This window comes from Vipera berus, assembly GCF_964194415.1.
Source record: "Vipera berus genome assembly, chromosome: W".
In the NCBI taxonomy this organism is placed as follows: Eukaryota; Metazoa; Chordata; class Lepidosauria; order Squamata; family Viperidae; genus Vipera; species Vipera berus.
This window is the reverse complement of record NC_138210.1, coordinates 53,699,927-53,726,326: the sequence shown is the minus strand read 5'-3', so window position 1 is coordinate 53,726,326 and position 26,400 is coordinate 53,699,927. Positions and strand designations below refer to the sequence as shown.

Sequence of the window (26,400 nt, the reverse complement as noted above, 5' to 3'; positions counted from 1 at the left end):
ATTTTGGCAGCCAGCCCACGTTTACAGCCAAATTCAGGGTGACGGAGATTTAATTAACTTTCCTTAACTTGTTAACTTGTTTTAAACACTATCAAAGCCTGTAGCTCATCATTACATCTTGTGGCCGCAACACTGTGTTTCAATTTTTTGGGGGTGGGTGGGTGGTGTGGGTGGGTGGGGAGGGGGCGCAGCATGGTTGTTTGATTCTATTGTGCATAACTGCATTAAAATAATAGTCCCTTATCCTTGCCATCAGGTTCTGAATTGTTGCATTCAAGATTAGTCCTGACCTTTCTGCTTCACCCATCTGTATCATGCTTGTCTGTGGTCCAAAACCGCTGGATCATTTCCTATTTTCCACTTCACCAAAATCATCTTTAAGGCCAACGCTGTGGCTTATGGTACTCTGTTTATGGCAGCACTTTCAGCATTTGTGACTGTAACTAGCTTCACTCTGAATCTTTTGGCAGATACAATTTCATCTGTTGGGATTGCTTACACAGCATTCCTGTTTGTCCCAATTCCCATTGGCTTCTTCTTCAAGAAAAGGGGTAAGTGTTAAGATTGCTGTGCTCTTCGTTGGAAACTGTCCTGGGTTTTTAGGCCAGCAGTACTTTCCACTAGCTTGCTGACTTAAAAATTCCAGATAAAGACTGAAATAAGTCCGAGAAATAAAAAGAATTCCAGATAAAGACTGTAGTGTGGCCAGATTTATTCATACTCAGCAAAGACTTGTTTTAATCATGGCTTGCTAATTAAGCCACAATGGGGATGTTCACACATTATGCAAAGCTTTCTGATGTCAGAGCTTTTGAATAAGCGACATAAAGCTAAATCATAAAATGTGATTCACAGGCCATAATGTCTGCATTTCATATCACACAGAGCACATTCTAGCCAAAATCATATCATTTGGTATAACATGTGAGACCACCCTCTGGGCCTTAATCTTAAGCTTAGTGGTGGATAGTTAGAACTGAGTGATATTTTTTTCCATCCCAGATAACTGGTTTGCTTTAAAAGGAAATTCTGAAGAGTGAGGATGGCCACAATCTCTATGAGTTTCTGCTGTCTCTAGATTTTAAAGATTATGACTTCAACCTGGCTAGTGTGGAGTCCTTGGTGCTCTGAGCTTGGTGGCTCTCTTGCAGACATTTCATTACCAGCGCTGATGATGTTAGCTAATTTGGTAATGAAACAGCTGCAAGAAAACCACCAATCTCGGAGAGCGCCAAGGATTCCACAGTTCAATCCTGAGCTACAAATCTTCTCTTCTATCGGTACTTGGCTATGAATTTAACACATTTTCCCTGAAAATAAATTACTGAACCATAAAGTAATCAAACTCTCTGAATTTCCCAGCAAACTAAGCCTTTCAGAGAAATCAAAAGCCATTAAAGTAAACTTGTTGCACAAATCTGGCTGTTACCAAGTTTCTAATTTTCACACCCACAGTCTTAAATTCTCAGACTGGTGTCTGGATATTTGGTGATGGACATTTCTTTCCCTTTCTTTTTCTGTAGGATTGAAGTTCAAGAAATATGGGGCAGCTGCCGTGGGTCTTGGGCTTACACTGGCTGCTTGTGGCATCCACACCATTCATTCCTTTGCCACCATCATGGGGACATGGATTATCATCAAAATCTCACCAAAGTAAATGGACCAAAAAACCCGCATCTGGTTAACAGAATATTACAGGGAGCCGCATGTGTTTGGTGGTTGTGTCTGAAAGGCTGGGAGGTTTTGAAGGTTTGGGAAGTCTGAAGAGAAGAGTAGTCTGCAGGGCAGCTGTAGGAAAATGAAATGAAACTTGAAAGCAAAATGAGATTTGACTTCCCAATGTTCCTAGTTCTAAATCCTAAATTCAATTATCAGGGAGCCTGGGAAACGTATAGGCAGGGATTTTGGAGAAGGAAACTTTAGCTCTTTAGGTGTGGGCCTATGTGGCAGGATGTGTGGATGTAATGGAATGTGTGGATGACCTTGGGGGTTGAAGAGAAGAAATGATGCCTAGGAAACAATCAGAGAAGAGAGGCATGAGGCTCCAGTAGCTTAGTGGTCAGAGAAAAAAAAAACACCTTAGGACAGACATGTCAAACACAAGGCTTGGGGGCTGGATCTGGCCCGCGAAGTGGTTTCATGTGGCCCGCGAAGCCATCCTGGAAACAGTGAGGGAACGGCCCCCACTGCCTTGGCCCTGGCCCAGAGACCCTCCTTCTGCCAGAGACCCTCAGATCTGTCCCACTCCTGCCCAGGCCCCATAGGCACCCTTGATGCGAACGATGTAGAGCTGGCCACGCCCACCCAGTAGGCCATACGCACTCTAGCCATGCCCACCCAGTAGGCCACGCCCATCCTGGCCATACCCACCCAGCCCCCTGAGGGCAACTGCAATGCTGATGTGGCCCTCAATGAAATTGAGTTTGACACCCCTGCCTTAGGACAATCTCTTCTTAATGGACCAAGCAGTTAAAAGTGGTGGTGAGAAGTTATACTTTCACACTTGCAAGTTTCTGTTAATGTAGCCTTGCAATAAAGTAGAATTAGTTTATCTAGTTGTGTTTCCTGTCTGGTGTACCTGGGAGGGCTGACAGTTGCTGTGATGAATTTGGATGATGCAGTGAGCTCAATGTTAAAGGGTCTTGGCTGGAGGAGAGGGGCAAAATCAGGCTGAGTGTTATATGGACAGTAACAAGCTTAGTGTCTAATAAAAACACCTTGCTCACATCTATACATCTATAAGTAGTGGTGGAGGAGGTGATGTTGGGTATTCCTAAAGTTGTTTTGGTATGGTGTTGGACTGGTGTACTGTATATATCAAGAAGGAGGGAGGAAAGTTGGAAATCCAGCAGGATCACACATACCCCAAAATAGAGATCTGCTGACCAAAGGGGTTGGTGGCAAGAACTGCAATTTTTGGAGAAGGGACCCAGATGTCAGCAAGGGCAGCTTAACAAAGAGACTGGCATGCCAGAAGCTCAGAAAAGGGTTACTTTCCCCTCTTCTTATTCTCTCTGGCCACCTGGTTCATACATGACACTAATCAATGGTTTGAGACTTATTGAATAAGCCATTGTTTCTTGGGTTTACTTAATCCACCAAGCTGTTTTCACAAACCATGCTAAGTCAAAACCAAACAATGCAGATTATGGCATTATAGTCCAAGTGTGAACCCCACCTCAACAATATGAAAATGCATGTTTGGTTAGAATATAAGTGAATATAAGAACAGAGGTATATATATAAACTGGACGTTTTTAAGAAGAGACTGGACAGCCATTTGTCCGAAATGGTATAGGGTTTCCTGCCTGAGCAGGGGGTTGGACTAGATGACCTCCAAGGTCCCTTCCAACATTATTATTATTATTATTATTATTATTATTATTATTATTATTATTATTATTATTATTATTATTATTATTATTATTATTATTATTATTATTATTATTATTATTTGTCATCATCGTCATCATTGTCATCATCATCATCTTAACATTGTTGTTGTTCTTAGTTGCAAAGTCATGTCCGACCCATCGCGATCCCATGGACAACGTTCCTCCAGGCCTTCCTGTCCTCTACCATCTTCTGGAGTCCATTTAAGCTCACGCCTACTGCTTCAGTGACTCCATCCAGCCACCTCATTCTCTGTCGTCCCCTTCTTCTCTTGCCCTCAACCTTTCCCAGCATGAGGCTCTTCTCCAGTGAGTCCTTCCTTCTCATTAGGTGGCCAAAGTATTTGAGTTTCAACTTCAGGATCTGGCCTTCTAAAGAGCAGTCAGGGTTGATCTCCTCTAGGACTGACCGGTTTGATCGCCTGGCAGTCCAAGGGACTCGCAGGAGTCTTCTCCAGCACCATAGTTCAAAGGCTTCAATTCTTTGGCGCTCAGGTCTTAATATTATGATGTAGATAATTTCTTAACCATTACATGTTCTCTTTTTTTAAAATAGGCATTCCCACTCTCTCACATTAGGATGGACTTTTTTGTACCTGCTCTATTTCCACAAATTTACCTTCTTCAAGTTTCCTCAGACAACACATCTGACCAAGTCTGTGCAACGTTTGCTCACTCTCAAGGTAGGTAGTGCTAAATTGTGGCTGGTTAAGGGTAGGGAGAGTTCTTGGGTTAAGGGGAAGTAAGTCCTTCCTCCCATACTTTAATTGATGTCTCCAGATGGTGAGCATAGCCAATGAGGTGCAAGAATTCATTCAGCTGAAGGAACAGGAAGTGACATCAGGGACCAAGTCCCCTGCAGTTGGTGTGATTCCTGAAATACCTGGATTGGCAGAGATACTGTGCTACAGTTACTGCTATGTGGGACTTATGACAGGTAGGTGAACTATATAATAGAAAGTGAAGTATATCTACAAGTACAAAACCCAGTCATGCATTTTCCTTTTGACAGCCTCATGAGTGATGGACAGAGGTGGGATTCAAATAGGTGAACAACCGGTTCTCTGTGTGGATGCCGCTTCGGGAAGTCGATTCTGGGCCTGGGCAACAAAAAATTAGCTACCGGTTCTGCCGAAGTGGTGCGAACCGGCTGAATCCCACCACCGGTGATGGGTTTATGGATACTTTAAAATGTGGGCACTTTTTTTGCTACATAATATAAGCATGAGGGGCTATCAAAAAGAAGAGAGGAACAGCCTATTCTCAAAAGCATCTGAGGGCAAGATAAGAAGCAATGGAGGGAAACTTATCAAAGAGAGATTCAACCTAGGACGAAGAAGAACCTTCCTGACAGTTAGAACAGTTATTCAGTGGAACGACTTGCCTTCAGATGTTGTGGGTGTGCCATCACTGGAGGTTATTAGGAAGAGATTGGACAGGCATTTGTCCAGAATGATATAAGGTCTCCTGCTTGATCAGGGGATTGGACTAGATCAGGGGTAGGCAACCTCGGCTCTTTGATGACTCATGGACTTCAACTCCCAGAATTCCTGAGTCAGCATAGCATAGCTGACTCAGGAATTCTGTGAGTTGAAGTCCATGAGTCATCAAAGAGCCGAGGTTGCCTACCCCTGGACTAGATTGATTTCCAAGGTCCCTTCCAACTCTATTATTCAATTATTCTGTAATCAATAAGAGAAGATCCTGGGCTGAAGAGCTATGCTTCGTAACAAGACTTTCTCTTTAAAGGAAAAGGTAGCGATCAGAGCAAGGTAAAAAAAGAATAATAAAGCCCACTCCAGCTTTGCCCTCTGGTCTGCTTTTTTATGTCGGCCATCTGTTGATCTTGCTGTGATGCCTAGTCGTTTTGTGTAAGTGTGGGCTCTCTTACAGATCCTCCTCAACTTATGACCATAATTTAAGCCATTATGATCATCACTGCAGTCGTAAGTTGAGGCATCACGTGACCAAATCCAAATTTTTGACATTTTCTTTGTGGCAGTTGCGATGTGAATGCCACATCATTAAGCAATGGATGCACAAACCCAGTTACAGGATTCACTGGGCAACTAGCTTACCTGTTCAGCTGGACATTGCAAACAGCAGAAAAGGTCAGCTAGTTGCCCATTGCCCAAATAGAGTCACGTGACTGGGTGTGCACGTGTGGTCATCATAACTTTGAAAATGGGTTATAAGTAGCTTTGGGGAGGTCTGTTCTAACTTCAAATGGTAGTTAAGCAACTGGTCGTAAATCAAGGACTACCTGTATTTTGACAGAAGTGTGTTTGACACTACCTTGCTTATCAAGAAAAAAAATAACTATACTTTCTACTAGTCCAGGGCTGTCAAACTCAGTTTCATTGAGGGCCGCATCAGCATTGCGGTTGCCCTCAGGGGGCCAGGTGGGTGTGGCCAGGGTGGGCATGGCCTACTGGGTGGGCGTGGCTAGAGTGCGTATGGCCTACTGGGTGGGCGTGGCCAGCTCTACATCGTTCGCATCAAGGGTGCCTATGGGGGCCTGGGCAGGAGTGGGACAGATCTGGGGGTCTCTGGCAGGAGGAGGGTCTCTGGGCCAGGGCCAAGGCAGTGGGGGCCGTTCCCTCACTGTTTCCAGGATGGCTTCGGGGGCCGCATGAAACCACTTTGCGGGCCGGATCCGGCCCCCAGGCCTTGTGTTTGACATGTCTGTACTAGTCTGTATGTCTTTCATCAATTTTCCACTTTTGTAGCTTCTTTTTCGCTTGGTGAGAATTGCATAGAAAAAAAGATAAACTAGCAGATAGGGACGCGGTGGCTCAGTGGGTTAGGACGCTGAGCTTGTCGATCAGAAGGTCGGCAGTTTGGCGGGTCAAATCCCGAGTGCCGCGTAACAGAGTGAGCGCCTGTTACTCGTCCCAGCTTCTGCCAACCTAGCAGTTCGAAAGCACGTAAAAATGCAAGTAGAAAAATAGGGACCACTCCGGTGGGAAGGTAACAGCGTTCCGTGCGCCTTTGGCGTGTAGTCATGCCGGCCACATGACCACAGAGACGTCCTCGGACAAGCGCTGGCTCTTCGGCTTTGAAACGGAGATGAGCACCGGCCCCTAGAGTCGGAAACGACTAGCACGCATGTGCGGGGGAACCTTTACCTTTACCTTAGCAGATATGATGTTTCTGTTGTCAAATCCTTCAGAAAAACGAGTTGTGCAGTTAGGAAATCCTGGCATTCTTCCCAAGTCACACACAACCTTAGCGGAGTCTTTCCAAAATAGAAGCTCTCCAGATATGTTGGATGCTGTTTCCCATAATATCCAGCCAAGATACTGGCTCTGAATTAAGGGAATTGATGTTGTGGAAAGAGCAACAGTATTCTGGATTATTAAAATGTGCATCTTCTCCTAGACCAGGGGTGAGCAATTATGACAATTTGATGACCTGTGGATTTCAACTCCCAGAATTCCCGAGCTGGCCATATCATTAGTTATTTATTGCCCACCCCTGTCAGGCAGATATCTCTCATTGATCTTGGTTTGATTCATTGCTTTCCTTTCTGTGTTTTTAAAACCCAGGCTTATTTTATCGCTATCGTACATATCATGATTGGTTGAATCAGCCCAATCCTTCTGAAATTCCTACATGGAAGCCACTGCTTTACAGATTGATGATGATGCCTCTCTTTGCGACTTCATTTTTGGCCGTCTCCCACATCTTCCCCCCTGAATATGTTGAAAATGCTGCCTTCTACGAAAAAGGGCTCTGTTTCCGCCTTTTCTACATGGTGCCAGTATCCTTTGTCTTCCGCATGCGTAACTATGTGACCTGGTATGGCGCAGAGAGTGCCTGCATCACTGCTGGCCTTGGAGCGTATCCAACTTGTGCCAATTCACGACCGGGCAAAGGACCAACGGTGGAATATGAATCTCTGAGCCAGTGAGTTTAGGAAACATTCTCTCTTCCTTGGCTAAAAAAAAAAATCTTTCCCACTACAGGTGGTCCTCCACTTTCAACCATTCATTTAGTGACTGTTTGAAGTTACCACAGCAAAGTGACTCATGATCATCCTTCACACATAGGACCATTGAGCACACACACACACGGTCACGTGATCAAAATTTGGGCACTTGGCAATTGGCATATATTTATGACCATACTACTATACTAGGGGTAGGCAACCTTGGCTCTTTTATGACTCGTGGACTTCAACTCCCAGAATTCCTGAGCCAGCATGGCTCAGCATGGAAACCTCTCCATTTCTCCTCAGCATGGCTGGCTGAGGAATTCTGGGAGTTGAAGTCCACGAGTCATAAAAGAGCCAAGGTTGCCTACCCCTGCACTACACTATCCCAAAGTCTTGTGATCACCATTTGCCACCTTCCCAGCCACCGTCCAACAAGCAAAGTTAATGGGAGAAGCCAGATTCACTTAACAACCACATGTAACAACTGCAGTGATTCACTTAACAACTGTGGAGACGTGGTGGTAAAATGGGGCAAAACTCACTTAACGAGTGCCTTGTTTAGTAATGGAGATTTGGGACTCAATTGCGGTCATAAGTTGAGGGCTAACTGTGCAGGCACTCCTTGTCTTGCCATCATTTGTTAGCAACTATTTAAAGTTGCAAGAGCACTAAAAAAACGAGGACTTGCACATGGCCCTTGCATTTAACGATCATTGCAGCAGCCCCACAGTCACACGATCCAGATTTGGGAGCTTAACAACCAGCTGGTGATTGCAGTGTTTCAGGGTCTTGTGATCACCATTGGTGACCTCAGCTGGTTTCTTTTGACAAGCGAAGTCAGTGGGGAAAGTTGATTTCTTAACAACGGGTGTAATTCACTTAACAGCTGCAGTGATTCGCTTAACGACTGTGGCAAAATCAGGTGTGACTCATTGAAACAACTGCTTGGCTTAGCCACAGAAATTCTGCCTATTGTAGTCGTAAGCTGAGGGACCACCTGAATTGAGTAGACCAGGGGTCCTCAAACTTGACCACTTTAAGACTTGTGGACTTCAGCTCCCAGCTGGCTGGGGAATTCTGGGAGTTGAAGTCCACAAGACTTAAAGTGGCCAGGTTTGAGGACCCCCAGAGTAGACTAAGGATATATTCTGACAGCTGTGGCACAAAAGAATGAGCATTATTTGCACTCTCCCATCCTCTGATTTCTCTTCTGCCTGATACTAAAACCAGTGAATGGTGGGGCCCTGCTGTATTTTCCTTAACCAGTCCTGGTGGATTTTTGTGCAGGCAGGAAAAAGATCCACCCGTCACTCTTCTTAATTTGGGCTGGGGCTGGATATGACTTTTGACAGATGGTTTACATTCCAGGGGTTCCATCACTAGTCAGAACTCGATCTGCCTTGGGGCCAAGGTTGAAAGAAGACAGAAGATGCTGCCTGAATAAGAGGCTCAGATAAATGCAGCCTGAGCTCTGGATAGGGGATTTTATGACCAAGACTGAATCATGAGGACATGTCACTGTGCTTTAGATGCCTAAGACATTTTCACAGGGCAGTTGGGGGAGGGGGAATGTGCGAATGAACCCTAAATTTAGAAAAACCTTATTTATATTAGTGGTTAAGGTACCAGGCTACAAGCCAGGAGACTGTTGAGTTCTAGTCTCGCCTTAGGCGTGAAAGCCGGTTGGGGGACTTTGGGCCAATCACCAGGAGACTGTGAGTTCTAGTCCCATTTAGGCAGGAAAGCCAGCTAGGTGACTTTGGGCCAGTCACTCTCTCTCAGACTAACCCACCTCACAGGATTGCTGTGCAGGGAAAAATAGGAGGAGGAAGGAATATCAGATATCTTTGCCACCTTGAGTTATTTATAAAAATAATAAAGGCAGGTCACAAGTGAACACATTCCTGTTATAAGAATGTTGATCTCTTCTTGGTTCAGATGACTGCAAGCCTGCAGGTATTTATATAGAGGTCTGCACCCTTTTCCCCTCCAGAAGGTGAGCAATTCAAATCAAGTGACAATTTTTATTTGTTTGTTTGCTAACTGAACATTTCAGAGAGACTCTGGTCAATCCAGTGTGGAAGGCATGCCACCTCCAGTCAGTTCCAGAGCTGAAACATATGCAAAGTATTTTCTTTCTCTTTCTTTTTTTTTTACAAGCAGATCAGCTGATGGGAAAGCATCCAGTGTTGCCTATGATTATGAGACAATCAGAAACATTGATCCATACGGTACAGAATTTTGTATCAAGGTGAAGGATGGCATTCGCTGTTGGAACATGACTGTCCAATGGTGGTTATACCAATACACCTACAAAAATACGCCTTTCCTCCCCTATGCCATAAGGTGAGTCCTGTGAAATTGGATTAAAATAAAGGAACACTTAGGGCAAGTGATATCTGGAAGTGAGGTATGATGTTAAACTGGGTTGATATGAGACTGTTTTATGGAGAAGATAGAAAGGATAATTCTAGACAAGTATTTCTCAGATTTGACGCTTTTTGACACGTGTGGACTTCAACTCCCAGCATTCCCCAGCCAGCAACTCCCATTGTGGGAGTTGAAGTCCACGTATCTTAAAAGTTGCCAAATTTGAGAAACAATGTTCTAGACAGTGATTGGTTGTTTTGAAGGCAAGCAAGGAAGGCTGTTCAATGATGCAGATCTGAAAGGGGAAAAGTGATGCAGGATTGTGGGACTAATTGGGTCTGATATTAATATGCAAATGAGAATTGCAGGAAGCAGCAATAAAAATGTAGCACAAAAACATGATTGGTTTCAGAGTTGAAACCAGTTATAAATTAAGGGGATGGAAAATGAGGTAGTTGACAGAGATGATTATAAAGTAGAGGGCACTGGTTAATACATACGGACATGCATGGAAAATGTGGGTAATTAAATAAATTTGGGATGGGACATAAGTAGCAACCTGTAACTTGAAAAAGAGGAAATCAGAAAGCCAAATTGGGCCTAAGAGAACCCACAAGGCACTTTGAGCTTGAATGAAAGTTGCATAAATAATCATCTCCCAACCTTGTGTTTTCTAGACAAGTGTCAGAGACGAAAGACAGGGCTACATGTTAAATTTCAATTAAGCTAATTCATGCTGTGCTCATGCTTGCACAGCAATCTAATCCACTAACAATTAGCACTATTTTGATGCTAGATATGGTGTTGAATAGTGGGTTCTTGGTGCAGGAATGACGATGCGAGGCTGAGTACAGGATAACTCATACTTTTATTTCTTGCTGGAACTGTACTGAAGCAAGGGCTGCAACCAGCCGCAATATATAGTCTAGCCCCTAGGCGGCAGCCAATAGGTTTGAACCAACCATTGCCGCCTGGGGCTAGCCAATTGCAGGACAGGAGATAGTTAGTCTGGGTTGCTGGAGAGCCGTTAGCTGCTCCAGCAACCCACGTGGTGTATCACAAGAGCCCAGTACATAACACCCCTCCCCTCTTAGATCAGACTATGACAACAACATTTAGTCTTGACAGTTGTCAAGACTTATTAATCAACACACAAACAATAAAGTGATAATAATAAAAATAATAAAAATTACTGTGGAATACAATGAGATTAAACAACGTCTAAATGATCAGGCTTCCATTTGCAGTAATAGGCAGTTACACAAAGCACTAGTTTCTGTAGTTTAGTGGCAACAGGTTTTACAACAATATATATATCTTTATTTTACAATGTAATCTGTAAGGTAGAAAGGAGGCTTGTGTGCCCTAGAGGAACGTCTCGGCGTTCCAATCACTTTGTGGTCTACCAGCTTACCCAGTGGGCTGGGTAGATTTGTGTCCCTTTGTGAGTCAAGGGGATTCAAAACACTCTGGCTGGCCTCACCAGGTTGGCCCACCCCAAAGTCAGTCTGTTTGGCAGAGTAGGCACAGTGGTTGCTGAAGTTTGGTTGGCTCGCTTCGTTAGGGGGTCCATGTTGCACTCCAGAGCTCCCCGGTTCTCCCTCTGGTTCCATCTCCGCTGAGAAGGAAAAATCCTGGTAGTCCCTGTGAGGGCTGGCTTGGCCGCAAGTTTGAGGACCTTGGGAGGGACTTATGACACAGTCTTCACTTAGTGGCCATTCTGGAAACCTTTTCCTGAGCTGATCAATGTGTCTTCTGACAACTTGCCCTCCCTCCAACCCCACTTCATAAGATAGGGGTCCGGATGAACCCACAGATTCCCACGGACCATAGTTCCTGGCCCAAACCCAGTCACCCATGTGCAGCCCCCTCGGGGGTTTTGGTCGAGAGGCTTCTGCTGCCACTCTGTCTGTGTTCTGTACCAGCCTGCTACCGGCCTTGCAGAAAGGCAACCCCTGTACAAACGGCAGAGGCTGGAAAACGTCTGCCAAATTTATTAAACAAACAACAAAACATGAAACAAGATACCGGAGCTTTGATCCTCTCTTTGCCTCCTTCCGAGAAGTCCCACAGCCTTTCTCTGCTTGCTCCTACTTGACTGCCTCCTGCGTCGGGCGTCCTTGAACAGGGCCAGCTGTGGGTCATCTTCATCCACACTGTCGGGCTCACACAGCTGGGTCTCCACCAAGTAAGAGGGGCCTGGCTGGGGGCTCTGCGGAGCCTCCAAGCCATCATCAGCAAGTTCGTCTTCAACACCCCCCTCCTCCCCCTCGTCTGAGTCATCCGAGTCATCCGACCCAACTGCCGAACCCACAGGCTGACCCTGAATCACAACACTATCCCGCACCGCAGGGCCCTTCCCCCGGGGCTGCTGATCCGGATGCGGTCGGGATGGGAATTGTTCATGAAAAGCAGTCACCAACTGTTCTGAACCAGCCCTCTTCTGGCCTTGTAAAGGCAAACCCCTATTTAAGAAGAAGAGACTGGAGAGCTTCCAAGGCTAAAAGGCATCTGCCAAGATTTAATTACGCAGTTAACAAAAACACAAGAGCTTGTCTTCTCAAGCGGAAAAGTTGCTTTCAGCAACCAGCCCCTCCCCAAACACTCCTTTTATAGAGAGCTCAGGGCGTGGTCTCCCTGTGCCTCCTCCCGAGGAGTCTCACAGCCTTTCTTTGTTTGTTCCTGCTCGACTGCCTCCTGCGTCGGGCGTCCTTGAACAGGGCCAGCTGTGGGTCATCTTCCTCCGCACTCTCGGGCTCACGCAGCTGAGAAGAGGTCCCCGGCTGAGGACTCTGCAAAGCCTCCAAATCATCATCAGCCGGTTCGTTTCCCTCCTCCCCCACATCTGAGTCATCCGATACATCGGAGCCGGCTGTCAGACCCACAGGCTGGCCCTGAGTCACAACACTATCCCGCACCGCAGGGCCCTTCCCCCGGGTCTGCCGATCCGGATGCGGTCGGGATGGGAACTGTTCGTGAAAAGCAGTCACCAACGCAGGGGCATGAACGGCGGTCGCGTCTTCCCATGTGAAGTCCTCCGGCCCGTACCCTTTCCACTCGATCAGGTACTGGAAGCGACCTTTCAGCCAGCGGGAATCCCTGATGCTGGCGACCTCGTACTCGGGGGTGCTGTCGCCATCACGAGGTCCTGATGGGGGAGGTTCCGCTTGGCGAAGTGGACAAGCCGGTTGTTCGGGGACCAACAAGGACCGATGGAAGACGGGGTGCACGCGCAGGGAACGTGGCAGAGTTAAACGATAGGCGACCGGGTTGATGACGGCCTCGACTGGGAACGGTCCAAGGTAACGGTGGTCCAGCTTCCTCGCCGGCCGAGTGGATGGTAGGTTCCTGGTGGACAGCCAGACCCGATCCCCCACCGATAATGGAGGCGTATCCCTTCTCGACCGATCGGCGAACCTCTTGTAGTCGGCCTTGGCCTTCTCCAGCTGCCGTCGCACCAACCGATGGATCGCCTGTAACTCCGCCATGAATTCGTTCGCTGCCGGCTCCGGTGAGTCCACGGGAGAAAGGGGGAAAAACCGGGGGTGATAACCCACGTTGGCCAAGAACGGTGTCATCTGCGTGGAGGTGTGCTGCGAGTTGTTAAAGGCAAACTCGGCTATGGCCAAATAGTCCACCCAATTGTCCTGCTGCAGGTTAACGTAGCAGCGCAGATACTGCTCTAAGATGCCGATGACCTTCTCGGTACCCCCGTCGGTCTGAGGATGATGCGCGGACGAGAGGCAAACCTTAATGTCCAACGCCCGCATCAACTCCTGCCAGAAGCGGGCTGTAAACTGGGCCCCCCTATCGGAGACGACTCTATCGGGAAGGCCGTGCAGCCGGAACACCTGTTGGATGAACATGCGACTAGTGGCGCGAGCTGACGGTAAGCCGCGACAGGGGATGAAGTGCGCCATCTTGGTCAACATGTCCACCACCACAAACACTGTCGTGAAGCCGGAGGATGGGGGTAGATCCGTCAGAAAGTCCATGGACACAGCCCCCCAGGGTCTCTTGGGCGTTGGCAAAGGTTGCAGTAAACCAGGCGGGGCCCCTGTCGCTGACTTGGCCTGCCTGCATGGGACGCAGGAGGTGACATAAGACTGGACATCGTGTCGGACTCGGGGCCACCAGAATGTACGGGAGACCAGGTTCAGAGTCTTGAACAGGCCAAAATGCCCCGCAGCCGGGTTATCATGACATTGGCTGAGGACGAGTCCCCTGAGTGGCCCTCCTGGAACATAGAGCCGGTCACGATAATACAGGAGTCCATCCGTGACCGACCAAGGCGAATCTGGCCCCACCTCTTCCTTCCGCTGAGCCACCCACGCCTCCTGCTGCTGCGCCTCCCGGATCCGAGCCCGTATATCCACCGGCTCCCGCACCGCAGCAAAAGACTCGACGGGGATCACTGTCCTGGGCGGAAGCTTGTCTTCCACTCGGGTGTACTCGGGCTTCCTGGACAGAGCATCCGCTCTCTGGTTGTGCCCGCTTGGTATGTACCGCACCCGGAAGTCAAACCTCGCAAAGAAGAGGGACCACCGGATCTGGCGTTGGTTCAAATTCCGAGCGGTCTGCAGGCTTTCCAGATTCTTGTGGTCCGTCCGGACCTCGATTTGATGCCGCGCCCCCTCCAGATGATGCCTCCAAGCCTCGAACGCCGCCTTGATGGCCAGCAGCTCCTTCTCCCAGATGGTATAGTTGCGCTCCGAGGGATTCAATTTCCGAGAGTGATACGCGCAAGGGAAAAGGGTACCGTTGGGCGTCGCTGCCTGGAGTAACACGGCCCCAATGGCAATGTCGGAGGCGTCCGCCTCCACGACAAACGGCCGTTGCGGGTCAGGATGCTTCAAGATGGGCTCCTTCATGAAGGCGTCCTTCAAAGCTTGGAACGCCTGTTGTTCGGGGGCGTTCCACTGGAACCGAGTCTTCTTCTGCAGGACCCGGGTGAGGGGGGCTGTCAAGGCAGCAAAGCCAGGGATGAATGTCCGATAGTAGTTGGCAAATCCAAGAAGTCGCTGAACATCCTTCACGCGACGCGGGGGTTGCCAACTCTGCAACGACTCAACTTTACTCGGTTCCATGGCGATGCCCTCAGGAGAAATGCGGTGGCCCAAGAAATCAATGGTCACCTGGTAGAACTGGCACTTCTCCAACTTGGCAAACAGCCGATGTTTCCGGAGGCGCTGCAGGACCTGACGGAGATGCTGATGATGCGCTTCACGCGACGGGGAGTAAATCAGGATGTCGTCCAGGTAAATCACAACAAACTGGTCCAACAGATCTCGAAAGATGTCGTTCATAAAATGCTGAAACACAGCGGGGGACGTTGGTCAGGCCAAACGGCATCACCGTGTACTCGAAATGTCCATAGCGAGTACCAAACGCCGTCTTCCACTCATCACCCGGCCGAACCCTGACGAGGTTGTAAGCTCCACGCAGGTCCAGTTTCGTGAAGATCTTAGCCTCCCGGAGTCGGTCCAAGAGCTCGGGGATGAGGGGCAGCGGGTAGCGGTTACGCACCGTGATAGCGTTGAGTTTCCGGTAGTCACAGCAAAGTCGTAACTCGCCCGACTTCTTTTTGACGAAGAGCACGGGCGCAGACACTGGCGAGGACGAGGGCCGGATGAAACCACGAGCCAAGTTCTTTGTCAGGAAGTCCCGCAATGCAGCCAACTCGGGCTCCGACATGGAGTACAAACGCCCCACTGGGAGAGGCGCATCAGGGACTAGGTCAATGGAGCAGTCGTAGGGCCTGTGCGGGGGTAATTGGTCCGCCTCTGACTCGCTGAACACGTCAGCAAAGTCGGACAGTTCGGGAGGCAAGGAAACCCCTGGGGAACCCTCCACCTGGCCGGCACAGATATGGCGGGTGTGGTCCACGCACTGCAAACTTGGGAAGGTGACCAAGTTCTGAGACCAATAGATCTGTGGATCATGCGCCCGGAGCCACGCCAGTCCCAAGACCACGGGGAAGTGCAGTTCCGAAGTGACGTAGAACTGAATGGCCTCCACATGGGTACTGATGGCCATACACACGGGTTGCGTGGCGGCCGTAATAGGCCCGGACAGGAGCACTCGACCATCGATGGTCTCCACAAGCATGGGCGGATCCACTGGACACTGGGGAACAGCCCATTTGGCCACAAAGGCCGAATCCATAAAGTTAGTGGTAGCCCCAGAGTCAATTAAGGCATGGACCGGAATCCCCTCTGGCTTGCCAGGAAGGATCAGACGTGCCTCCAAAATCAAATGCCGTGAAGGTTCACAGGCACCGTCGGAACGGCATCGCTCGGCGTGGTCGTTGTGGGTCGCCCGATCTTTCACACCGTCTAGATCGGGCTCGGGCCGTTTCCCGACAGCAAAGCAGGGGACTTTCTCAGGGCCGGCTTGGTCACTGATGCCCGCTGACGCTTCTTTGGACAAGAAGCAGCCAAATGTCCAGGGTCCCCACAGTAAAAACACAACCCCTCCGATCGTCGTCTGTCCATTTCCGTCACCGATAGACGGGACCTGGCGGCACCCAGCTCCATTGGCTCCTCCCTCTGGACTGGGGGCTCACGCACAACAGGGGCGGCAGGGGTCTGTGGGGTGGCACGGCGACTCTTTCGCTGCTGCAACCGGGCATCGATCCGCAGACAAAGATGGATCAGCCCATTCAGATCTGAGGGAATGTCCACGCGGGCCAGCTCATCCAACATCTCCTCTGACAAGCCATCCTGAAAGGCATCCACGAGCGCAGCCTCATTCCAGGCGGAATCCTGGCTAAGCAGCCGGAAATCGCTGATATAGGCCTGTAGAGGGCGCTGACCCTGCCTCAAAACTTTCAGGCGTCGGGTGGCAGTCTGCGCCTTAATCGGGTCCTCGTACATGAGGCGCATATGGTCACAAAACCCCCCAAAGTTATCCAACAAAGGGCTAGGCTGTGCCAACAGAGGCGTGCCCCAACGAGCTGCATCTCCCGACAGAAGGCTCAACACGAATCCCACCTTATCTCGGTCAGTGGGGAAATCAACTGCTCTCACGCTGATAAAAAGCTGGCATTGTCCCAGGAAGGCAGGAAACAGTTCTGGATTACCAGCAAATTTATCCGGCATAGCTATCTGACATTTCCTCCTGGGTGGGGGTGCAGCATGTACCTGAGCTTGCAGTTGAGCCACCTGAGCTGCCAGCAAAGTAAGTTGCTGAGTGAGCTGGGCATTCTCGGCAAGAAGCTGCTCCATCGTAGTAATAAGGGGTGGGGGCTGAAAGCAAACTGTTCTGAACCAGCCCTCTTCTGGCCTTGTAAAGGCAAACCCCTATTTAAGAAGAAGAGACTGGAGAGCTTCCAAGGCTAAAAGGCATCTGCCAAGATTTAATTACGCAGTTAACAAAAACACAAGAGCTTGTCTTCTCAAGCGGAAAAGTTGCTTTCAGCAACCAGCCCCTCCCCAAACACTCCTTTTATAGAGAGCTCAGGGCGTGGTCTCCCTGTGCCTCCTCCCGAGGAGTCTCACAGCCTTTCTTTGTTTGTTCCTGCTCGACTGCCTCCTGCGTCGGGCGTCCTTGAACAGGGCCAGCTGTGGGTCATCTTCCTCCGCACTCTCGGGCTCACGCAGCTGAGAAGAGGTCCCCGGCTGAGGACTCTGCAAAGCCTCCAAATCATCATCAGCCGGTTCGTTTCCCTCCTCCCCCACATCTGAGTCATCCGATACATCGGAGCCGGCTGTCGGACCCACAGGCTGGCCCTGAGTCACAACACCAACGCAGGGGCATGAACGGCGGTCGCGTCTTCCCAGGTGAAGTCCTCTGGTCCGTAACCTTTCCACTCGATCAGGTACTGGAAACGACCTTTCAGCCAACGGGAATCCCTGATGCTGGCGACCTCGTACTCGGGGGTGCTGCTTCCATCACGAGGTCCTGATGGGGGAGGTTCCGCCCGGCGGAGTGGACAAGCCGGTTGCTCGGGGACCAACAGAGACCGATGAAAGACTGGGTGCATGCGCAGGGAACGTGGCAGAGTTAAGCGATAGGCGACCGGATTGATGACAGCCTCGACTGGGAACGGTCCTAAATATCGGTGATCTAACTTTCTCACCGGCCGTGTTGACGGTAGGTTCCTGGTGGACAACCAGACCCGATCCCCCACCGATAGTGGAGGCGTATCCCGTCTTGACCGATCAGCAAACCTTTTGTAATCGGCCTTGGCCTTCTCTAACTGACGTCGCACCAATCGATGGATCGCCTGTAACTCTGCCATGAAGTCGTTCCACGGGAGAAAGGGGGAAAAATCGGGGGTGATAACCCACATTGGCCAAGAACGGTGTCATCTGTGTGGAGGTGTGCTGCGAATTGTTAAATGCAAACTCAGCTATGGCCAGATAGTCCACCCAATTGTTCTGCTGCAGATTGACGTAGCAGCGCAGATATTGTTCCAGGATACCGATGACCTTCTCGGTTCCCCCGTCAGTTTGAGGATGATGCGCGGACGAGAGGCAAATCTTGATATCCAACGCATGCATCAACTCCTGCCAGAAGCGGGCTGTAAACTGGGCCCCCCTATCGGAGACGACTCTATCAGGGAGGCCGTGCAGCCGATACACCTGCTGAATGAACATACGACTAGTGGCGCGGGCTGACGGTAAGCCGCGACAGGGGATGAAGTGCGCCATCTTGGTCAGCATGTCCACCACCACATACACTGTCGTGAAACCAGAGGATGGGGGTAAATCCGTCAGAAAGTCCATGGACACAGCCCCCCAGGGTCTTTTGGGTGTTGGCAAGGGCTGCAGTAATCCAGGCGGGGCCCCTGTTGCTGACTTGGCCTGCCTGCATGGGATGCAGGAGGTGACATAGGACTGGACGTCGTGTCGGACTCGGGGCCACCAGAAGGTACGGGAGACCAGGTTCAGGGTCTTGAACAGGCCAAAATGCCCCGCTGCCGGGTTATCGTGACACTGGCTGAGGATGAGTCCCCTGAGTGGCCCTCCCGGAACGTAGAGCCGGTCACGATAATACAAGAGTCCATCCGTGACCGTCCAAGGAGAATCTGGCCCCACCTCCTCCTTCCGCTGAGCCACCCACACCTCCTGCTGCTGTGCCTCCCGGATCCGAGCCCGTATATCAACCGGCTCCCGTACCACAGCAAAAGACTCGACGGGGATCACTGTCCTGGGCAGAAGCTTGTCTTCCACTCGGGAATATTCGGGCTTCCTGGACAGAGCATCCGCTCTTTGATTGTGCCCGCTAGGTATGTACCGAACCCGGAAGTCAAACCTCGCAAAGAAAAGAGACCACCGGATCTGGCGTTGGTTCAAATTCCGAGCGGTCTGCAGGCTTTCCAGATTCTTATGGTCCGTCCGGACCTCGATTTGATGCCGCGCTCCCTCCAGATGATGCCTCCAGGCCTCGAACGCCGCTTTGATGGCCAGCAGCTCCTTCTCCCAGATTGTATAATTGCGCTCCGAAGGGTTCAGTTTTCGTGAATGATATGCGCAAGGGAAAAGGGTACCGCTGGGCGTCGTTGCCTGGAGTAACACTGCCCCAATGGCAATGTCGGAGGCGTCCGCCTCCACGACAAACGGCCGTTGCGGGTCAGGATGCTTCAAGATGGGCTCCTTCATGAAGGCTTCCTTCAAAGTCTGGAAAGCCTGTTGTTCTGGTGCGTTCCACTGGAACCGAGTCTTCTTCTGCAGGAGCCGGGTGAGGGGGGCTGTCAAGGCAGCAAACCCAGGGATGAAAGTTCGGTAATAGTTGGCAAATCCAAGAAGTCGCTGAACATCCTTCACGCGACGCGGGGGTTGCCAACTCTGCAAAGACTCAACCTTACTCGGCTCCATGGCGATGCCCTCAGGAGAAATGCGGTGACCCAGGAAATCGATGGTCACCCGGTAGAACTGGCACTTCTCCAACTTGGCAAACAGCCGATGTTCTCGGAGTCGCTGCAGGACCTGACGGAGATGCTGATGGTGCACCTCACGCGACGGGGAGTAGATCAGGATGTCGTCCAAGTAGATCACGACAAACTGGTCCAACAAATCCCGGAAAATGTCATTCATGAAATGCTGAAACACAGCGGGGGCGTTGGTCAGGCCAAACGGCATCACCGTATACTCAAAATGTCCATAGCGAGTACCAAACGCCGTCTTCCACTCATCACCCGGCCGAACCCTGACGAGGTTGTAAGCTCCACGCAGGTCCAGTTTCGTGAAGATCTTAGCCTCCCGGAGTCGGTCCAAGAGCTCGGGGATGAGGGGCAGCGGGTAACGGTTGCGCACCGTGATGGCGTTGAGTTTCCGGTAGTCGCAGCAAAGCCGTAATTCGCCCGACTTCTTTTTGACGAAGAGCACGGGTGCAGACACTGGCGAGGACGAGGGCCGGATGAAACCGCGAGCCAAATTCTTCTCCAGAAAGTCCCGCAATGCAGCCAACTCGGGCTCCGACATGGAGTACAAACGCCCCACTGGGAGAGGCGCATCAGGGACTAAATCAATGGGGCAGTCATAGGGCCTGTGCGGGGGTAATTGATCCGCCTCTGACTCGCTGAACACATCAGCAAAGTCGGACAGTTCGGGAGGCAAGGAAACCCCTGGGGAACCCTCCACCTGGCCGGCACAGATATGGCGGGAGTGGTCCACGCACTGCAAACTTGGGAAGGTGACCAAGTTCTGTGACCAATAGATCTGTGGGTCATGCGCCCGGAGCCACGCCAGTCCCAAGACCACGGGGAAGTGCAGATCTGAGGTGATATAGAACTGGATGGCCTCCACATGGGAACTGATGGCCATACATAATGGTTGCGTGGCGGCCGTAATAGGCCCAGACAGGAGCACTCGACCATCGATAGTCTCCACTAACATGGGCGGATCCACCGGGCACTGGGGAACAGCCCATTTGGCCACAAATGCTGAGTCCATAAAATTTGTGGTGGCCCCAGAGTCAATTAAGGCATGGACTGGAATCCCCTCTGGCTTGCCAGGAAGGATCAGACGTGCCTCCAAAATCAAATGCCGTGGAGGTCCACAGGCAGCATCGGAAAGACGTCGCTCAGTGTTGTTGTGGGACGCCCGATCTATCACACCGTCTAGATCGGGCTCGGGGCGTTTCCCGACAGAAAAGTAGGGGACTTTCTCGGGGCAGGCTCGGTCACTGATGCCCGCTGTCGCTTCTTTGGGCAAAAAGCAGCCAAATGTCCAGGGTCCCCACAGTAAAAATACAACCCCCCCGATCGTCGCCTGTTCATTTCAGTCACCGATAGACGAGACCTGGCGGCACCCAGCTCCATTGGCTCCTCCCTTTGAACTGGGGGCTCACGCACAACAGGGGCGGCAGGGGTCTGTGGGGTGGCACGGCGACTCCTTCGCTGCTGCAACCGAGCATCGATCCGCAGGCAGAGATGGATCAGCCCATTCAGGTCTGAGGGAATATCCACACGGGCCAGCTCATCCAACATCTCCTCCGACAATCCATCCTGGAAGGCATCCACGAGCGCAGCCTCATTCCAGGCGGAATCCTGGCTAAGCAGCCGGAAATCGCTGATATAGCCCTGTAGGGGGCGTTGACCCTGCCTCAGAGCTTTCAGACGTCGAGTGGCAGTCTGCGTCTTAATAGGGTCCTCGTACATCAGACGCAAATGGTCACAAAACCCCACAAAGTTGTCCAACAATGGGCTAGGTTGAGCCAGCAGAGGCGTGCCCCAACGAGCTGCATCACCCGAAAGAAGGCTTAACACAAACCCCACCTTATCCCGGTCAGTGGGGAAATCAGCTGCTCTCACGCTGATAAAGAGCTGGCATTGTCCCAGGAAAGCAGGAAACAGTTCTGGAGTACCTGTAAATTTATCCGGCATTGCAACTTGGCATTTTCTCCTGGGTGGGGGTGCAGCATGAACCTGAGCTTGCAGTTGAGCCACCTGAGCTGCCAGCAAAGTGAGTTGCTGGGTGAGCTGGGCATTCTCGGCACGTAGCTGCTCCATAATATTAGTAAGGGGTGGGTGGCTGAAAGCAAACTGTTCTGTACCAGCCTGCTACCGGCCTTGCAGAAAGGCAACCCCTGTACAAACGGCAGAGGCTGGAAAACGTCTGCCAAATTTATTAAACAAACAACAAAACATGAAACAAGGTACCGGAGCTTTGATCCTCTATCGGAGCGGTTGCTTTCAGCAAACCAGCCCTCCCCCAAACACTCCCTTTATAAGAGTTCAGGGCGTGGCCTCTCTTTGCCTCCTTCCGAGAAGTCCCACAGCCTTTCTCTGCTTGCTCCTACTTGACTGCCTCCTGCGTCGGGCGTCCTTGAACAGGGCCAGCTGTGGGTCATCTTCATCCACACTGTCGGGCTCACACAGCTGGGTCTCCACCAAGTAAGAGGGGCCTGGCTGGGGGCTCTGCGGAGCCTCCAAGCCATCATCAGCAAGTTCGTCTTCAACACCCCCCTCCTCCCCCTCGTCTGAGTCATCCGAGTCATCCGACCCAACTGCCGAACCCACAGGCTGACCCTGAATCACAACAGTCTGGATGCAACCTGTCCAGTTTAGTAATCAAACGCCTTCCCCAACGTAGTTCTGCAGGACTTTTACCTGTGGCCGTGCAGGGCGTAGAATGCTGGCAGAGTAAGAAATCTGCCAATCTGTGATGCCAGTCACCTGTGACAATGCGCTTGAGTGCCTCCTTTAGGGCCTTATTTAATGTCCATTTATAGTCAGCACAAATGTGAATTTCCCCGTTGGCTTTATGTGGAGTGACAATAGGAGTTTCCCACTCCCCCCCATCAATAGGCTGTAACACGCCGTGTTCTACAAGCTTATCAATTTCGGAATCAATTTTATGTTTTAAAACAAAGGGGACCCTGCAAGGTTTAACCCTGATTGGGACAACGTTGGGACAACGTGGACTTCAGCTCTTAATCAGCGAAGCAGGATCCCACCTTCGTAGCCACTGTTAAATAGTGGGTTCTTGGTGCAGGAATGACGATGCGAGGCTGAGTACAGGATAACTCATACTTTTATTTCTTGCTGGAACTGTACTGAAGCAAGTGCTGCAACCAGCCGCAATATATAGTCTAGCCCCTAGGCGGCAGCCAATAGGTTTGAACCAACCATTGCCGCCTGGGGCTAGCCAATTGCAGGACAGGAGACAGTTAGTCTGGGTTGCTGGAGAGCCGTTAGCTGCTCCAGCAACTCATATGGTGTATCACAAGAGCCCAGTACATAACATAAGGGTTAACGGAATTTAAGCTGGGTTGGGCTTAGTCCGCTTATGGGAACGTAAAGAGACTAGGCCAGGGGTAGGCAACCTTGGCTCCTTTATGACTCGTGGACTTCAACTCCCAGAATTCCTGAGCCAACATGGCTGGCTTAGGAATTCTGGGAGTTGAAGTCCACGAGTCATAAAAGAGCCAAGGTTGCCTACCCCTGGTCTAGGCTAATTCCTCTTTTGACTCCTCCCGCAGGCTCTGCCACTTCTTCTCCTACCTTAGGTTCATTTTCAATCCCCATATCATTAAAGTCAACCTGAAGAGTTTTAGAGCGTTGGCTGGAGGCTTCTAGGTGATGAAGTCCAATAGCTTTGTAAGTTGGGAAAGGCTGAGCTAGATTTAACAACAGCCATGACAGTGTTAGAAATGATCATGGGACATTGGAAGGATTCTGAGATAAATGGATGCTTGAATTGGCATGAGAAAAAGATTGTAGGATTGACAAGACCTTTTTCTTCCTAGGTCTGCCTGGACTATGGCTATCTCAGCCTACTGGCATGGACTCCGCCCCGGCTATCACCTCAGTTTCTATACCATCCCATTGTGCCTAGCAGCTGAGGGGGCCATGGAGGATGGGTTGTTGAGGCATCTCTCTCCCTCTAGCCGTGCTTGTGTTAACAGTACACACTGGTTCCTGAAGATGAGGGCATATGACTATGTGTGTGTGGGTTTCCTCTTGCGTAGCTTTGAGGGTACCATTCGCTATTGGAACTCAGTGTATTATTGTGTTCATGTGGGGGCTTTGAGTTTCTTTGTGGCTGGGAAAGCAATGGGGGCCCTGAGGAATCGGGATTCCCCAAAGGGCAAAGATGACCAGAAGCGGGAATGAGAAGACTGTATTCCTTTGTCTTAAATAATCAGTGGGAAAGCTAATCTGTTGCTTGGATTGGCAATAACTAAAGGGGGTCATTGTGTATAGGTTCAAAATGGCCTCAAAGAGGAGTTTGCTATGTATCATTACGAAGGAGGATGGGGTGTTCCAAATTTCAGATTGTACCTTAAAGCGGTTCAGCTTAAACTCATGGTGCCTTTAATAACAGAAGGTCAAAATAGATGGTGGCTGCAATAAAAAAAATACAGTATTAAGATGTAGGTAGTCCTTGACTTACAGCCATTCATTTAATGACTGTTTGAAATTATGTCAGCACTGAAAAAAGTGATTTATAATCTGTTCTTGCATTTACGCAGCGTTCCCCCAGTCGAGTGATCAAATTTTGAGGGAAGTGGTATTCGCTTCATGACTGCATGGTTCACTTAACGACCACGGCAAAAGAGATCATAAAATCAGGCTCACCTAATGAGCATCTGGCTTATTTGTAAGTCAAGGACTTCCTGTAGTGGTAAACCTTTATGTAAAATAGTGTTTTTAGCAAAGTTGCTCCCAATTGGTAACGGATTTTCTATATAGGGTTTATACAGTATATAGATTTATTCAATATAGCTTTAATACATGAAAATTATATATGGTTCTTGGAAGGCCAAATATTCTCCTAGGCTCTTTGCACCATTTGGGGGTCCTACTAAGACTTTCAACTCCTTCTTGAAGAACATGGGCTGGCTCTTTTTTGGAAGATCCTTCATCCTGTGTACCAATTGCAGTTTTTTCTGGATTAGGGGGTCGGGGTGCTACTCATCATTACTGATACCTTGGATCAGAGGTCCCCAACCTTTTGGGCACCAGGGACCGGTTCTGTGGAGAAAGGTTTTTTTCTGCGATATGGTTTTGTGTGCTGCCTGCATCCAGCAGATGGTGCTTTGCTTGTTTGTGCGGCCCAGTTGCTGGCATGCCACAGACCGATACTGGTCCACAGACCAGGCACTGGGGACCCCTGCCTTGGATAACTCTTGTTTGGATTGTTGCAACATACAGGGAGGTGACCAGAAGCTAAATAAAGCCTTTCCATCTATAGGTTCATCCAAAAAGACCTTACACAGAGCCACCGGATGGCTGCATCTATGGATGCAATAAAAACAGAATGAACAACTGCATTTTGCCACTGTTATCATCATCGCAATATAACACTGAAAGTCAACTCTTACTCCTGTTCTTCAATTTCAACTTTATTCAAACGAAACAGAATTTACATAAAAAACTTTTTATATCAGCTGGTCCTTTTTCTTTCCCGCCAATACAGTCTCATTTTGTATTTATTAAAAAAATGCAGGGCGGAGAAGTATTTGTTCACTCATTCACTGACATAACTTCAAATGGTCATTAAATGAATGACTGTAAGTTGAGGGCTAACTTAATACTGTATTTTCTGTGTTCACTCACTCACTTTGTTAGGGCTATCCATTTGCCAAGCAACTTTGGGTAGCTATTTAAAAGTTTGAAAAGAAGACTGCAGATCTCACATAATTATAAAAGGTTCGTGTACCATTCCATTCCACTGCCTGAAGGAAGAATCAGGTTTTCAGAGTGTTCTTAAAAGCCAGCAGGGTCTGGGCCAGCCAGATCTTGGGGAGAAAGTGTTTTGTAGAGCAGAAACAGCACAATTCCTAGTTTCCATAAGATGACACTTATGGGACCCAGAGCATGCCAATGTTGCTGGATCTTTAGGATGGCAGAGTTGTAGCCAGAAGCCATTTGTAACCAATGCAGCATATGCAATCACAGATGGCATGCCCATATTGGGATATACTCATACTTACTCGTACTACTGAAAACATCGGAGATTTTTGTCATTATTTTCTGATACGAATACAAATACGTAAAAAACCACAGTCTTTTATTAATAATTACTGGATTTGTAATAAGTAGTCATGGGTCTAATAGGAGCACTTAAGAAAAAAAAAAGGTACAATAGTATACTCTTCTTGTCACTTAACCAAAAATTAGCATATATATTGAAACCAGTAAAAGAAAATAATGATTTTTTCCTGTGGTATGATTTTATAAAATATTCTAATGATTGAAATGATAATAAACCACCTACTGTATGCCCTATTATGAGAAACAGTAGCAGAAAAGAACATTATGTATGTTCTTGTTTTGTGTGATATCGATTCACACTTGATCAATGATGATATATATGTTCAAAAGCTGTTATGATCTCAAAAACCTTATGTTTTAGCCTCCACTCCCCTAATCATCCTTGTTGCTCTTCTCTGCATTTATTCTAGAGCAGGGGTAGGCAACCTTGGCTCTTTTATGACTCGTGGACTTCAACTCCCAGAATTTCTGAGCCAGCTGTGCTGTGCTGTGCTGTGCTGTGCTGTGCTGTGCTGTGCTGTGCTGTGCTGTGCTATGCTATGCTATGCTATGCTATGCTGGCTCAGGAATTCTGGGAGTTGAAGTCCACGAGTCATAAAAGAGGCAAGGTTGCCTACCCCTGTTCTGGAGTATCAACATCTTTTTGGCATCACAGTGACCAAAACTGGATGCAGTATTCCAGGTGTGGTCTTACCAAGGCAGTATAAAGTGGTAGTAACCCTCGGTTCATGTAGCCTAGGACTGCATTGGCTTTT

General features: G+C 49.3%; 2 protein-coding genes across 2 annotated transcripts in view; both read left to right on the top strand.

Moving 5' to 3' along the window:
- Positions 1-25,184, top strand: part of LOC308676089 (lysophospholipid acyltransferase 7-like) — a 33,908-nt gene extending 8,724 nt beyond the window's left edge. Inside the window, exons 2-8 of the mRNA XM_081341813.1 lie at positions 471-551; positions 1,524-1,653; positions 3,949-4,075; positions 4,173-4,329; positions 6,941-7,301; positions 9,493-9,675; positions 23,395-25,184. Coding sequence (XP_081197939.1) covers positions 471-551; positions 1,524-1,653; positions 3,949-4,075; positions 4,173-4,329; positions 6,941-7,301; positions 9,493-9,675; positions 23,395-23,761 — 1,406 coding nt within the window. The 3' untranslated portion in view covers positions 23,762-25,184. The remainder of the gene's footprint in view (positions 1-470; positions 552-1,523; positions 1,654-3,948; positions 4,076-4,172; positions 4,330-6,940; positions 7,302-9,492; positions 9,676-23,394) is intronic.
- LOC308676088 (transmembrane channel-like protein 7) overlaps positions 23,548-26,400 on the top strand; it is a 30,299-nt gene continuing 27,446 nt past the window's right edge. Inside the window, exon 1 of the mRNA XM_081341812.1 lies at positions 23,548-23,590. The gene's annotated coding sequence lies outside the window, so the exon portion shown is untranslated. The remainder of the gene's footprint in view (positions 23,591-26,400) is intronic.